This window comes from Piliocolobus tephrosceles, chromosome 5 (genome assembly GCF_002776525.5).
Source record: "Piliocolobus tephrosceles isolate RC106 chromosome 5, ASM277652v3, whole genome shotgun sequence".
In the NCBI taxonomy this organism is placed as follows: Eukaryota; Metazoa; Chordata; class Mammalia; order Primates; family Cercopithecidae; genus Piliocolobus; species Piliocolobus tephrosceles.
In genome coordinates, this window is record NC_045438.1 from 81,709,234 (window position 1) to 81,724,909 (window position 15,676).

A 15,676-nucleotide genomic window follows, 5' to 3' on the forward strand; every position below is an offset into this window, starting at 1 on the left:
TATCTTCCACCTCCACATCTTGTCCCACCAGAAAGTCTTCAGGTGCAATAACATGCACGGATCAGTCACCTCTTATGATAACAATGCCTTCTTCTGGAATACCCCCTGAAGGACCTGCCTGAGGCTGTTTTACAGGTTTTTTATGGAAGTAGGAGGATGCTCTAAAATAATAATAAAAAGTATAGTATAGTAGTTATATAAACCAGCAACATAGTTCTCATTATCAATATTATGCACTGCACATAATTGTATTATACTTTTGTATGACTAGCAGCATAAGTTTGTTTACACCAGCCTGACCACAGACACGAGTAATGCACTATAAGTAATATGTCATGCTATGACATTACTATGGCTATAATGTCACTAGCCAATAGGATTTTTTCAGCTTCATTATAATCATATAGGACCACTGCCACATATGATGTCTGTTGACCAAAAAATCGTTATGCAGCGCATGACTGTGTGTGTGTCCTCATGCATCCTGCTCCCCATCCCTCAAGGATACACTTACCAAAGGCTTTTGAAAAAGAATGTTTACCTGCTCTTCTGAGATGGCTACCAAGAGATGCTCTCTGTTGTACTTTGTGATATGTCGTGTGAAGAATGAAACTGCTAGTACATGCATTCTCAATGGAGGCAATAACACCTCCAAATGGGGCAAAAACTAGGGACAGAAAAAATCTTACCCTTTTTACACATAAAGCACAAATATACATACAATACATAAATAGATATACAGTGTATCTGAGGTATTAAAATTTGAGGAAGGGCATTAAGATGTCTAAAAAGGCTCCTTAAAAGAGCAATAATGAAAAACAAAAAATGATTGGTATTCTAGAATATAGCAAATACCACAAAAGGCAGAAGAGAATAATGGAAACTCAATTATTGATGTTATCATCAAGCCTATGATGGAAATATGGAGCACTTGTCTGACATATTATGTGACCCAGAACATTAAAGTGCTGCTACTTTAGTCTCAGTTTCTGCTAAGCCTCCATGAAAATAGGTCCCAGATATTGCTACACCCAAAATGATCCAAATAGGATCAGAATCTCATTTAGAACAAGCAAAGAGGTGGTGGGAAATGGATTTTGAAACCCTTGTCTTCTCATCCCCTGGAGAGTATAAAAGGGCCAAAATTGAAGACAGAGTTGGAAGTTAGAGAGTAGTTATTAGGGTGCTGACATGAGGGAGAATGGTAGAGGGTGCTCAAATTCAGAGGGACTTCAAGGAATTTACCTAAATAGTTTTGGTATGTGTCTGGAAATTTGTGGAGACATACGGACTGGTGACTGAAGCTGACATGAAATTGTGAGGTCAAGTTTCTATCCTTTATTCATGAAAGTTAAAGGAAATGCAAAGTCAAAATTGAAGTGAACTGAGAGAGGTTCAGCTCCTCTCCATCATTCCTCTGCGTTTAAACTTTATTACTTAGGATTATTTGGTTGCAAGATAATCCTGCATTTTTTGTCATACAAAAAATACAGCTTGGATCAGCTTAAATGAACTGGTAATTTACTAGCTCACATAACCAAATCACAGAATGTGAGAGATGGATTGGACCTTGGGAATGACTGAACCCAGAGACATAAACACTGATGAAACTTTCCATCTATTACCAGAAGCTAGGGAAAAGGCGCAGGCAGACAAAAAAGAAAAAAATAATCTGCAAGCAAGTTGGATAAAAATTGATTTTAGACTGGCATCAATATCAGAAGTCCAAATCAGTGGATAAAACACAGAAGTGTTGGGGTAGAAGATATTCAAAATCATGTAATCAATTCACTTCGAAATGCATCCAGCAAAATGGTAGATGGATGTAAATACGGGTGAATGGAGAGTGGGTGAATATGTAAATATGGGTGAATATACATATGTGTATACTATGATACATATGTGTATCATAATATACACATATGTATATTATGATAAACCAAGTATAATAAAATGTTAAAGGTAGAATCTTGGTGGTGGGCATATAGGTGTTCACCATAACATTCTTTCAACCTTTCTCTATGTTTGATATTTTTGTAACAAAATTTTGGGGAAAAATAATCAAGCAGGAGAACTGCATCATGGCTGTAGTAATTAGCCCTTTGTCAAGATTCCAGTCCTAAACCGAAGGTACAGAAAACATATCTTATACTCCAGGGAAAGGGAGGACTGACAAAAACTATTCATTTGTACAGAATATGCAAGTATTTATTGAGTTCCCACCTGGCAGCAAGATCAAGGTGTTAAAGGGAAATCAGATATAGACCTGCAGTTATAGCACAAGGTAAAAAGTGACCATCCTTGTTTGGAAATGCACGGGGAATGACAGGTGAAAATGACTGTGCCACTGATTAAATCAGCTTATATTGGGTATCAGTGCACCACACATCATTTCACATGCCCTGACTTCTCAGACAACCAACTGGGTGATGGCATCCTTAAGTGATATAGGAAAATCACATAGGAATATATTTGTGGTGGGTGACAGCTTTTGAATTTGCTGTGGTATCTTGAAGTTTAGGTGTTTATCTAAATAGAGATGTCCAATAGGTCCAGAATTCAGGAAAAATCTTGAGTATTCGGAGATTAGGGTCATCATTATAAAAATGGTATCAGAAACAGAGACCTTGGGTAAGATCATGCAAAGAGAGAGTGTACAGTGGAAAGAAATTATTGCTTCTTTCGTTTTTTTATCCACTCATCAAACTGTCATTGCGTGTCACTAGAACTGTGAATAAAAAGTGACAGAATGCTTCCCAGGAGTTTGTAACTTCTTGATGGTCAAATCCAATGATCTAGTTGCAATCCCAAATGTGTTTAACATAATTCTGTACAGCATATACGTGGTTGGCTACTTCTTCATTGGAAAGCTCTCCTCTGGCGACGTTCCAATTACTATTTTCCTCACTTCCTCCTTTCAGTCTTTTACTGAAACTTAAAATTTGACATTCGCAGGAATCCATCCTTGGTATTTAAATCTTCATCTCTAACTCCAATTTTCCACAGTTAGGCTTTATGTTAGACGGACTATATAAAGTTCAACAGTTAGTTTAAAACTAAAACGTGTGCTGGTAGTACAACATGAGCAATACTGACCATCTTGGGGACAGATTGATCTAGTTTGTGAGGACCATAATTGCTTTAAACTCTGAGCGTATTTTCTCATGTCCTGAAAATGGTGATGGAAATATTTGATTTTCAAGGAGACTGTTGATGATTCATTTACCAATCTAAAGCACTAGTGCCCCGCACTCGTAATCCATAACTTGAGATGAACACACCAAAGTATAAATATCTTATCCACCTAATCTGTGTAAAGTTTGTAACACCAAAATATTACCTTCTGTTTTTGATCACTCGGCCTCCATAGTTATTCATGTTGCATGATCCGATTCGCTCTTTTAGAATTTCTCATAGCGTCAGGGACTAGCTCAAAGTAACAGGAGCAACTGCTTCCTTCTATATCCCACATTGAGGAAAACACATTTTACAAGCCCTCTTAAAGAAACAGGTCAACTTAGTTTAGGGATGAAACTTAAAAGCAAGCTTCGTCACAAAAAACACAGTTCAACACCACCTCGCCCGTCTGCAGGCAGCTCAGAGTAGAGAAAGAGAGGCCAAGACATATTTCACGCAGCAGAGACTAAACGCCAGCTTTTATCTTTCCCGCTGGTCCTTAAGGAACCAACCGTACAGATTTTCCGTCATGTTCCGCGCCACTTCCGTTCGCGCACTTTAATTACGTCAGGCGTCCGCTCTCGCGGTATCATCCGGTTGCTGAGGCCCTGTAGTAAAGGTCTCGCGAAATTTGTTCTAGAGGTCGAAGCTTGCTTCTTAGTTTACTCCACCCCACCCCCAACCTGTCCCTCCTTTTCTTTCCAAGTCACAAAATTCTCCCCTTCCCACCCCCGGAGTTTTCGGCCCTCCTCCTGTTTCCGATTTCAGCCCGGAACCGGAAGTGTAGTGGGCGGGGCCCAGCGACGGAAAACGCAGCGGAGCCAGAGCCGGACCCGGCTGTGGCCGCTGCCGCTCCCCCCGCCACGGATCGCCGGGTAGCAGGACTGCGCGGCTCCAGCCTGAGGGTCGGTCCGGAGGCGGGTGGGCGTGGATCTCACCCGGATTGTCCGGGCGGCACCGTTCCCGGCCCCACCGGGCGCCGCCAGGGATCATGTCTACAGCCTCTGCCGCCTCCTCCTCCTCCTCGTCTTCGGCCGGTGAGATGATCGAAGCCCCTTCTCAGGTCCTCAACTTTGAAGAGATCGACTACAAGGAGATCGAGGTGGAAGAGGTGAGCGAGGCCCGGCTTGGAGACGCCGGTACCAGCCCGGCCCGCCCCTGTCTCTGCCTGGTCCCGGCTCTGAAGGTGCCTCCCCGGCCCCTCTAATTCGCGGGACCCTGTGGGATCCACCCGGGAGACCCCACAGCCCTCACTGACGTGGGAGTGGGGGTTACTCTCTGAGCTCAACTGCTCGGGAGTAGCTGCCTTTTTTCCTGTCTTGGGTACGCTTGATTTTGGATTTGATATTCCGGTGATAAACAGGAGAATGAACTGGTGAGACAGTGTGGTCCACCAGTTCTCGTATCTGTAAGTAGTAGTTTCAGCGAAGATCGTAGCCGTTCTGGAGTTTCAGTCCACTGGACGTGATGTTCTTAGTGGCCAATGATTGTATTATGTTCGACTTCTGCTTCAGTATCTGGCATGTAGGGGATGCTCAATAAATGCTTGTTAAATTAGTAGATCATCAAGTCTAATAAAGTGTTTCCCTTAGCACCGAATGGTTCTCAATTTCTCCGATACCGCACAGCAATACTCGTAATGGTTAAACGCTCGGCTTTCAGTTGGGCTAATGTAGGTGAATTTCACCATAAGTAACACAGACTGATCTACGATCAAAAGATGTTTCAAGTAGCATATTCTGAAGAGATAACGAATGATCGATGACAATCAGAATATAACATTAGACTGGAAATCGCTATCAGAAAACCCATATCCTTTCTTTATTCTGCAGTAATTTATTTTAGAACAAGGTATTTCAAAGTGACTTTAAAGTGTTGCTTTTCAGATTAACAGAGAGGTAAATTGGGTTCTAATGACTATAAAATTTAGAAAAGTAAAAGCTGCATATATATATTTTAAAGACACTTTAGAACTTGTTAAACACTTTGGTTGAAAATACTATCTCTTACCATTTATTTGCCATTTTTTAAATTTATTCAGCACTTGCGTTATATATCCCGTGAAAAACCTAGTGAAATATTATAGATTGTCAACGAGTTATGTCTACTTTAAAATTCTAAAATTATTTTTAAGTGTCAGCAAGTTCGAAGTAGTGAGATAACGTTCAACAAATAAATTTTTTTTTCCTGTGCATGTTTTGGAAGAGTAATGGATTACTGAATTATATATTTTTTATCACATAAAGTAACTTTAGAGATCATTGAGAACATCCTCGTTTTACAAGATAATATGGTGGGAAGAGCAAGGTCTTTGGAGTTAGAGGAAAGTTCAATGTATCAGATATGCCATTATTAGCTGTGTGATTTGGGGCAAGTTTCCTAACCCCTTTGAATTTTAGTTTAAGAAAGGGCTAATAAATTCTATTTCATCTTATCTGCATAACAGATCTTAGTAGACATTATATGCAAAACACCTACCACAGGGCCTGACACATATTAGGAAACCTAGTTCCAGAGAGGAAATGTGACCTGCTTTAAGGTCACACGGCTAAAAGAAGACCTGTATTTTGAAAAGAGGGGGAAATGTTTTTAAGTTTATTTTTTTTACATTGAGGCTATGATAAATTCCTTTTCCAGAAGTGGATAGTTGATCCAACTTTCATGGCTAATATTCTTTTTTAAGAATAAAAATTCCGTGAGTCAGTATACAAGAATTGCAGTTTTTAAATAAGCGTTTACGTCTGCTCTGTGGTGAATTGCTATGCTTGTAGACTACAAATTGTTATATAATAATAACTTGTGCTTTATGGTCTACTAAATGCTTTCACAAACTTACTTCGTTTGGTTCTTACAACCTTAGTTTTTGTATGCTACCTTCTAACGCTTTTTACATTCTTGATTCATGGAAAAACAAATTACTAAGGAGGTAGTTATCATTTTGATGTTCTTCCCCTAAAGCTATTTCACTTCTGGTTAGGTTTCTGTGTTTCCAAGACCCTTCTCTCAATGTAGATAATGTTTCAATCTTTGTGTGTATGTGGGTGTGTGTGTGTGTTTAGGACATTTCTGGGGAGTAGGTTTTTGTTTTTAGACGAAAATTTATTTTTAATATTAGGCAATCATTTGGGTTTTTTGTTTTATTCCCTTTCATTTTTAATACTCAGTTCATTTTTGCATTAAAGATTGTATTTGGACCTTTCTGATACTGAAAGCATTACATAATTTCCATCATCTTCTTCATTTGCATACATTAAACCAGTTTTACACAATCCAGAGAACCATGGACACTTATTAGCTATTTGTCAACTTAGATTACACTTCCAGTTCAGTTGTAAGATAACAGAGGAAGATGACCAGAAACAAAAACTACTTTATGTTGCTTTCAATATTTTATATTGTATGAGAATATTGCCTTCTAAATTAAGAAAATCGTATTATGTATTTCTCAATATAATTGAATTGCATTATATCAATATAATTAGAAACTAAAAAAAAAATAATTCAACCACAGGCCAAATATGCAATCATTTAGTAGATACGTATTTCTAAGACATCAGCTGATCTTGCATTTCTAATATTGTAACTCAATAGTATTAGTTTGGCACATCTTAGATTCAGTTCAGTTCAATCAAATGAGGTGAGGTCTCAGCCTCAGAAATCTGCCTAGGTACTTTTAAAAAGTCATTTAGTGTTTACCATCTAGATCTGGCTGTAGAGAATGTTGGAATAAAAGAGGGGATGGGTTGCAAGAAGTGTTACACAGGGTGGTATAGTGGAAAGTGTTCTGGACTGAAAATTAGAAAATGTAGATGCTGTACTGATTCTGCCATAATATATTTTTGTGACTTTGAGGAAGTCACCACATTTTCCTGGGCCTGTGGTTACTCATGTAAACTGAAGGATGGAACAAGATCATTTAAGGTCTTTTCCAGTTCTAAAATGAAAACACATTCATGTTTTCCAGTATTTAAGTGTTTTCTACAGTAAGCTTAGAAGTTCTTTAAGGACAGTGATCATGGTCTCCTGTAGAATTTAGTTGGTAACCAACTAATCCTGGGTTGACCTGGCAGATGATATCCCATTTTACAGATCTTGACAAGCAGTCATAGAGTTTGACTTGCCAGAAGCTGCATGCCTAAGTAAATGGTAAAGCTGGGAATTCAATATGAGATTTCTCACTTGTGAGTCAGTTGCCCTTTCCACTGGATTTACAGTGTCACTCAGTACTTTCTGAAGTACTCTATAACCAAACCTAATATGGGAAAGGGGAAACAAAAAACTGATTTCCTTTTTAGTGTAATTGGTCCTGAGCATTTAATGAGCATTCTCATCTGTGCATAATACTCTTAGGTACTATAAAAGATGAATAGGGCTTGGTGCAATGGCTCACACCTATAATCCCAGCACTTTGGAGGGCCAATGCAGGCAGATCACTTGAGGCCAGGAGTTCAAGACCACCATGGCCAACACGAAGAAACCCTGTCACTGCTAAAAATACAAAAATTAGCTGAGTGTGGTGGCACAAGCCTGTAATCCCAGCTACTTGAGTGGCTGAGGTATGAGAATCATTTGAACCCAGTAGGCAGAGGTTGCAGTGAGCTCACACCACCGCACCCTAGCCTGTCTAGCCTGGACAACAGAGCGAGACTCTGTCTCAAAAAAAAAAAAAAAAAAAAAAAAGGATGATAGAAGAATCCTAGGATTACCTCCTTAAAATGTCTGACTTAGTATGATATGAGACTGGAGTAAACACAGAACAGTTAACTATAGACCACAGATTTAAAACTGTGAATATAGTGTAAATTAAACACTTAAGCCATAATTTGAAAACAGAGTTAATAACAGAAGGTTCCATTGAGTAGGAACAAGTTTAAAACTAGGTTTTGAATAAGGTGACCATCATGGGTTGGGAAAGTCACTAAAATGAATTTTCTTTGCATTTGTTCCTCTGCCTGAAGTGCTGTTCCCCCAGAACTTGAAATGACTGACTCCTCACCAATCAAGTCCCACCTCAAATGTTATTAATACTTCCTTAGAGAAGCATTCCCTGAGCAACCTAGATCTTTGTCATTTCTATTATCTTTCATGGTACTTACCAGTAACTGAAATTGTGTTTCTCCTTCAGCAAAATGTAAGATGCCTTATTCACTTTTGTAACCCCAATGCCCAGAATCTAGAATCTCTATAAATATTTGTTCAATGAGTACATGAAAGTATCACAGCATAATCATAAGAATTAAATGCCTATCTTGTTCTCTTATATTACATGTGATAAAACAGGAGCTAAGTTACGTGATTTGGCTAAGGCAACACTTATATTAGAAATGAGATCTGAGTCTTGTTTTAATGTCAACTCTATTATAGTTAGCAGATACTTTTGTTTAGCAGGGATAAAAGATGCTGTAAAGGGCCAGATGCTACGAGTAAGCCACGAATGGTAGGTCTTTACTACAGAGTGCTAAAAAGACCCTATTTACAATGGTTGCTTTTGAAAAGGGAGACCCATAATGCTGACCTCAACTATAGTGTAGGAACAAAGCTACCGTATTGGACACATAAAATTACTGCAGTATTTGTATGTATTCTTCAGCCTTGTTAAGGAGACACACAAAGGTTTTGTTTTAAAAGCTAAAATATACTACAAAGAGGAGATATAGATAGTTGCATATATTTTGTAGGTTTAAGTTATAAATATATGGGGAATTGGTATTAGAGAAAAACCTAATTTATAGTGGTCTAAACAGAGTACATAGATTTGTTAGTCACTGTTTAATTATAGATACCTAAAATAAATACATTCTTTCATGTGAAAGTGACCACTGATTTCAGTAGAAATCTGAAATTACTAAAGAAGTAGCTACAGAGATAATTTTTGTATTGTACATGTGTAGCTTAAAAGATAGCATGAGCATATTATTTGAAATAAAAGCCTAGTAAACGGTGAGATGTATTGTGGCAGGTATTAAAAGGCTGCATGAAAAATTCAGAAGAAAGCTTGAATAATCAAAGCTTTACTTTTATGTTATCAAATCCATCTTGTCAGCAGATGGCAGTTCCACTCTGCCACAGTTTATTAATAGATATTGAAGTTCTAACATAGTTGGAGGCTCCAAGTCCTAACTAATAAATGTATGATCTATGCTTGTTCTGTCATGTTCTGCATTTGTAGCGAGAACAATGCCAGTATCACCAGGGGTCCATTCAGATAGTTCATAGAACAGAGCCAAATGAAACTGAAGCTATAGTCACTGAACTAAAAATAACATGAATTCAGAACAATTAAAAGAATTATTTAATAATAAATTAAGAGCACAAAGGCATACATCCTTTTCCATTTAGTTTAGGTTAGGTATGTGTTTGGTTGTTTTCTTTAACATGACTTGTCTGAAGGAATGGGGTCATCTTGCATCATCAAGAAACTAATTTTTAAAGGCATTTCCTTAAAAATAACACATACAGGCCAGGCACGGTGGCTCAAGCCTGTAATCCCAGCACTTTGGGAGGCCGAGACGGGCGGATCACAAGGTCAGGAGATTGAGAACATCCTGGCTAACACCGTGAAACCCCGTCTCTGCTAAAAAAAAATACAAAAAATTAGCCGGGCGTGGTGGCGGGCGCCTGTAGTCCCAGCTACTCAGGAGGCTGAGCCAGGAGAATGGCGTGAACCCAGGAGGTGGAGCTTGCGGTGAGCTGATATCGCACCACTGCACTCCAGCCTGGGCGACAGAGCAAGACTCCTTCTCAAAAAAATAAAAAATAAAAAATAACACATACACACAAAACGTGACTTTTGTTTTTGTGCCTTTCAATAGTAATTGCATGGAAATATTCTATATACCATCTCATATTCTTCTATATTTTTATTAAAAAATTAAATTTAAATCTACTTAATTGTATGAGACTAAAGTTGTAGACCCAAAACAAAGAGGATTCAACCATAGGGGGAGAAATGCTTATCATAAAGTAATTAACCAAAAACATTGTGATTTAGAAAACATTCATAAATTTAGAAGGAAATATTTCCAAATTGACCTGCCTTTTATAACCAAAGTCCTTTTTGCATTCCTCTTGTTTTTCACAAATGAAGGGTTATGAAGAATATCTGAAATATTTATTTGTAGATCACCATTTTAGTTGGATGTGTATGATAGGGGAGATACTTGTAACTTGATATGTTCTCCTTTTGACACTTTTGATGAAAATTCATCTTTGGGGAAAAAACAGTCATTTAAAATAATGTTGGGCTAGGTACGGTGGCTCACACCAGTAATCCCAAAACTTTGGGAGGCCAAGGTGGGAGATTGTATGAGACCAGGAGTTTGAGACGAGTCGGGGCAACATAGTGAGACCCTGTCTCTATAAAAAATTTCAAAAAACAGAAAAACTGAATTGTTAATTATAGTGTGTCAAATAAACTATATTATTTAGAAAAGAGTACAATTCAGAAAGCATGTTTGATTTGTGAACTTGGACTAGAAATTTAGTAGTAAATAAAAAGTGGCCTTCTTTCAGTGGTTTACAGCTTGCATATTAAGTTTTTTCATTGTTTACCTCCATTGCCAGTATGTCTCAAGAGTGGCCATCTATCCCAGTTTTTTCTGTTGATCTACCATATGTCAAGAAAAACATGAAATTTGCTTTCTATGGTTTGTAACATTGGCTCATTCCTTATCTAATAATGTACATAATCTCCTTATGTGTTTTTAGGCTTGGCCTTGGTAGTCCAGACATATTATTATTCTACATCTGATCTTCTCCACCATTTTATGTTCTTGATTAATACAATAGGGAAATTTGTTACCATTTGAAACATTTTCTTAGAAGTATATATGATATTTTTTAAAAAATCTATACACATGTAAGGTTTTCCCCAGTCAGTGGAGTGCTGTTTTACATAGCCTGAGAGAGGTGGAATGCAGACAGTAATGAACTTTCTTAACAAGCGTTTCCTGTTGGAGCAGTGGTTCCACAATTCTTTATTTATCTCCTACTGGTAAAACAAAACACTTTCTATTTTGTATACTCAGTTTTCAGTGTGTATGTATAAAATAGATATTTTTAAACAATGGGCGATGAAAGGTTTCATACTATCATTTGATCATGGCTCAAGTTGCAATAAGTACTTTGGAAATAAAACCTTTCTAAAATGTGAGAATTGACTTAATTAAAATGAGATAATATCTGTAAATCTACTTAACTAACATCAAGTGAACTACAATATACACAAGTGAGGGACCGATAATGGAGTCAGCATTTGACATATTGAACTTAACAAGCCTGTAGGACCGCCCCTGAGTCTCAAAGCCAGTTTTAAATACATCTTGAGCTTGGGCAAAACCTGGATGGGAGAGATTTGAGAGTATGAAGCCATGAGATTAGAGAACAGATTCAGAAAGAAAAGGGACAAGGACAGAACCCTGGAAAGTAGCAGCATCTAAGCTTTGGACAGAGGAAGGAAGAATCAGTGAAGGAGGCTAAAATAGAACTCTTTCTTAAGCAGAGACAGGCAGAGAAGGGATTGTTGACAGCCATCTTTGGAGACTACCATAAGCCCTTTGTACACAAGCCTTGTGTTAACCCAACTTCACTCTTTTTTCTTAAAGGAGATTAGGGCTTTTTAAAACCCCTTTCTAAACAGCTAAAAATCTGATTCGAATATAATCTTTTGAAGAGTTGATTGTTGTTATCATACTTGCTGCCTTTGAGTAGCATTTTTCTCTGTACCAGGCACTGGACCAAATCCTGTGTGTATCTGGCAGGCCTCTGTTTTGTTGGCACCATGAAACATACCTGAAAGCTGACTCTGATTTACTAATTCCATGATCCTTGAATAGGTAATTTCAGTTCTTGGAGCCTTGGTTTTCTTCTCTCTAAGGTGGGAATAAAAAATCCTATATATTCATGGGTTTATGGTGACAGACTCCATCATGTTTGTAAGAAAGAGCTTTACAAGTTATAATATATTATTAAATATAAGGTTGCATTATTGTTATACAGATAATAAAATTGCATTTCTTTAGAATGTTATTTCTTGAAAGGAATGAGAAGTATATTGTAATTCCCTGGCATGCTACATAGCACCTTCTGCCACCTCTAATTCCCATTCAGATTTCTCCCTTAGAGAGCTAATATCAGAATGCAAAATATACCAGGAAACAACTTTATCTGTTGTATATATCATCTAATTATTCTATCTTCTACTCTTATGGATATATGCTTATAGTCTTTTTTGTTTAAAGCACAAAACTCCTGTCTATTGCCCAGTGCAGTGGTTCACACCTGTAATCTCAGCACTTTGGAAGGCCAATGCAGGCAGATCGCTTCAGCTCAGGAGTTCAAGACCAGCCTGAACAACATGGCAAAACCCCGTCTCCACTAAAAATACAAAAATTAGCCGAGTGTGGTGGCACAAATCTGTAATCCCAGCTACTTTCGAGTGGCTGAGGCAGGAGAATCACTTCAACCAGAGAGGCAGAGGCTGCAGTGAGCTGAGATCGCGCCACTACACTCTAGCGTGGGTGACAGAGGGAGACCCTGTCTCAAAAAAACAAACAAAACAACAACAACAAAAACTCCTGTCCTTCTGTCTCTATTTCTTACTTGTTTTTAAAAGTTCAGAAATTTAACTATTTTTCTATAACTACTATTTAATTATGTCATTCCTCTTTTCAACTCAGTAGAGAAAAGCATTTGGTCTTGCCACAACAAAGGTATTTACAATGTAATACTTATCTCTTTTAAGTATCTTTGTATTCAGAAATTTCAAGATTAATTCGGTTATTTCAGAATTCAGTCTTCCCTCATAAGGATTTTCTTTTTCCCTTTCTCCTGCCCAAGATGACTTATGGGTGCTGTGGAAAGCTTCCACAAATAGTATCAACAGCAAGGGAGGGCTCTCTGGTCTGTATGACGGCTCCACTGAAATATTTGCCTTATTATGTATTGTTAATGGATTAGCCTAATGCAGTGGTTTTCAAACATTGAAACTACCTGGAGGGCTTGGTAAAACATGGATTGCTTGACCCTACCATCAGACTCAGTAATTCTGGGTTGCACCCTGAGAATTTATATTTCTAATAAATTTCCAGGTGATGTTGATGCTCTGAACCAGAGACCACACTTTTAGAGCCACTGGCCTATGCTTTCACTGTCCTTATATCTGCTTTCCTCCTGAAACGTCTTTTTATTTTGGCTTCTCTGATGCTCTCCTAGTTTGCCTGCTACCATATGGACTGTTCCTTCCTATTCCTTGCCCATTCCTTCTCCTCTCTTGTGATCTAAATGTTGAACTGCTTCAGAGCTCAGTTCCTGGACTCCAATATCTCCATATTTATTTTTGGTTACCTCTTCCAACTGATTGCCTAGAAAAACTGACTACATGCTAATGACTCCCAAGTTTGTATCTCTTTGACTTCTCCATAGATCCTCTCACTCACGTTTCTGCCTTCTTACTTGATATCTCCTCTTGGATATCCAGTAGGCATCTTAAACTTCATACGACTAAAACCAAACTCTGAGTTATTTAAAAAAAAAAAAAAAATCTGCATCATTCTTATCCCTCAGTAAACTGCTGTCCAGTCTAGGTGTTTTCCTTGATTCATCTCTTTTCCTCTACACCTGTCCTGCCTGGATGCAGAGCATCAGCAAACCCTATTAACTCTACCTCTAAAACATGTCCCAGGTCTGCCCAGTTTCTGCACTACCATTGACCTTGCCCTCACAGCTATTGTTGCTTGTTTGGACTGCTATAATGGCTTCCTAATGGGTCTCTATTTATATATACTAGCTTCCCTACAATCCTTTCTTTAAATAAGAGCTATAATGATTTTGTTTAAAGTCATATAACATCCTTAATTCCTTGAATTTTTTCAGTTCCTTGACGTTGCACTTAGACTGAAATTCAAACTCCTTTTCATGGTAGGTAGAGCCATTCAGGATCCAACCTCTGCCTGTCCCTCCAGCCTTACCTTACAATCACTCTTCCCTTCCTCCACTATACACCAGCCACACCAAACACTCCAAGTATTTCTCTAGATCATTACTAAAATGTCAACTTTCTCAGTGAGGCCATGAGTGACTACCTTGTCTAAAATCAGAGTGAGGCGGAGTGCGTACATGTGTGTATACACACACAGTTACACTCCTTTTCTTCTTAGCACACAACTCCCTTTTTATTTGTCTCTTTCCACAAGAATATAAACAATGAGAACAAGGATTTTGATTTTGTTTGTTCACTCTTGTATCTTCAGTGCCTAGAATAGCACATAGCCCTTAGATGGGGCTCACATATTGAAGTGAATAAGGTAGTGAGGTTTTTCTTTTCCCTTAGGGCAAAGCTTTATATTCGTTGTTGGTTTTTTTTGTTTTTGTTTTTGTTTTTTTTGGTTTTTTTTTTGCTGAGATGGAGTCTAGCTCTGTCGTCCAGGCTGGAGTGCGGTGGCGTGATCTCAGCTCACTGCAACCTCCGCCTCCTGGGTTCACGCCATTCTCCTGCCTCAGCCTCCCGAGTAGCTGAGATTACAGGCACCCGCCACCATGCCCCGCTAATTTTTTGTATTTTTAGTAGAGGCAGAGTTTCACCGTGTTAGCCAGGATGGTCTCGATCTCCTGACCTCGTGATCTGCCCGCCTCAGCCTCCCAAAGTGCTGGGATTGGTGCATTGTGTCATCCGAATGTCAGATTAGTAACCTCTTTAGATGGCCTTTTCAAACTGCCCGGCCTGGAGCTGCCACTAGTCTTTTGGTCATAGCATCCTATTTTTTGTTGTTGTCATTGTTGTTCTATGTGGCATTTTTTTAAAGTCTGATTTTTTTCTTACTCATCTTTTGTTTGTATGTTGATTGTCTTTTCTCCTTCTCCCCTCCTTCCACATACACTAGAAAATGCATTTGTGTAGATCAGATCAGAGCCTTTGTCTTATTTCTTTCTGTATTTCTGTTGTCCCAAACAGTAGCTGGATGTAGTAGGCACTAAAGAAATATTGGTTTAAGGAGTAAACAAATGAAGTTCATCATTCTTTCAACATCAAGCCTCACTTGCATCAGAAGGCAGAAGACCTAACCCATTTCTCCCTGCTTGCTGACCAGGCCTTCCCCTTGGCTTTCATTAATCCTCTGAAACCCAGCTGTGTTCTTCATTAAGTATTTGAGCTAGCTGCCATCCCACAGACCTCTCATGTAGGTCTCAACACTCTGCCCTACCACAGCCTCCTTCCTGCAGTCAGAAGACTCCTTAATTCTCAGTTACCTTGCTTTTTGCTTCACAAGAGTTTTTCTATATCCCTTACATGTTCTACTGGGGCTGAGGGAACCCAAGGTAGGGCCTCCCTCGGTCTGTCGTCCTTGCCACAATCTTTACTCCTTTGAAGCTTCTGGTGTTTGCAGAGCACATTCTGTGAGGATGCCTGCTCTCGGGGATCTAAGTGAGAAGAGAGGGTTATGAGTCTTTTTTCTCTTGAATCCCTACCCTAACCTTATCCTGAAAAGGGGGAGGGAGGAGT

General features: G+C 38.7%; 1 protein-coding gene across 5 annotated transcripts in view; it reads left to right on the forward strand.

The window, feature by feature from the left end:
- Positions 1-3,753: 3,753 nt before the first annotated feature.
- The window catches only part of MAP3K7 (mitogen-activated protein kinase kinase kinase 7), a 73,618-nt gene continuing 61,695 nt past the window's right edge, over positions 3,754-15,676 (forward strand). For 4 of the 5 annotated variants that reach the window (XM_023205311.3, XM_023205315.3, XM_023205314.3 and 1 more), the window contains exon 1: positions 3,988-4,288. In XM_023205311.3, coding sequence (XP_023061079.1) covers positions 4,169-4,288 — 120 coding nt within the window. In that variant the 5' untranslated portion in view covers positions 3,988-4,168. Of the gene's footprint in view, positions 4,289-15,676 lie in introns of all 5 variants that reach the window. The other variant, XM_023205312.2, reaches the window with a different exon arrangement.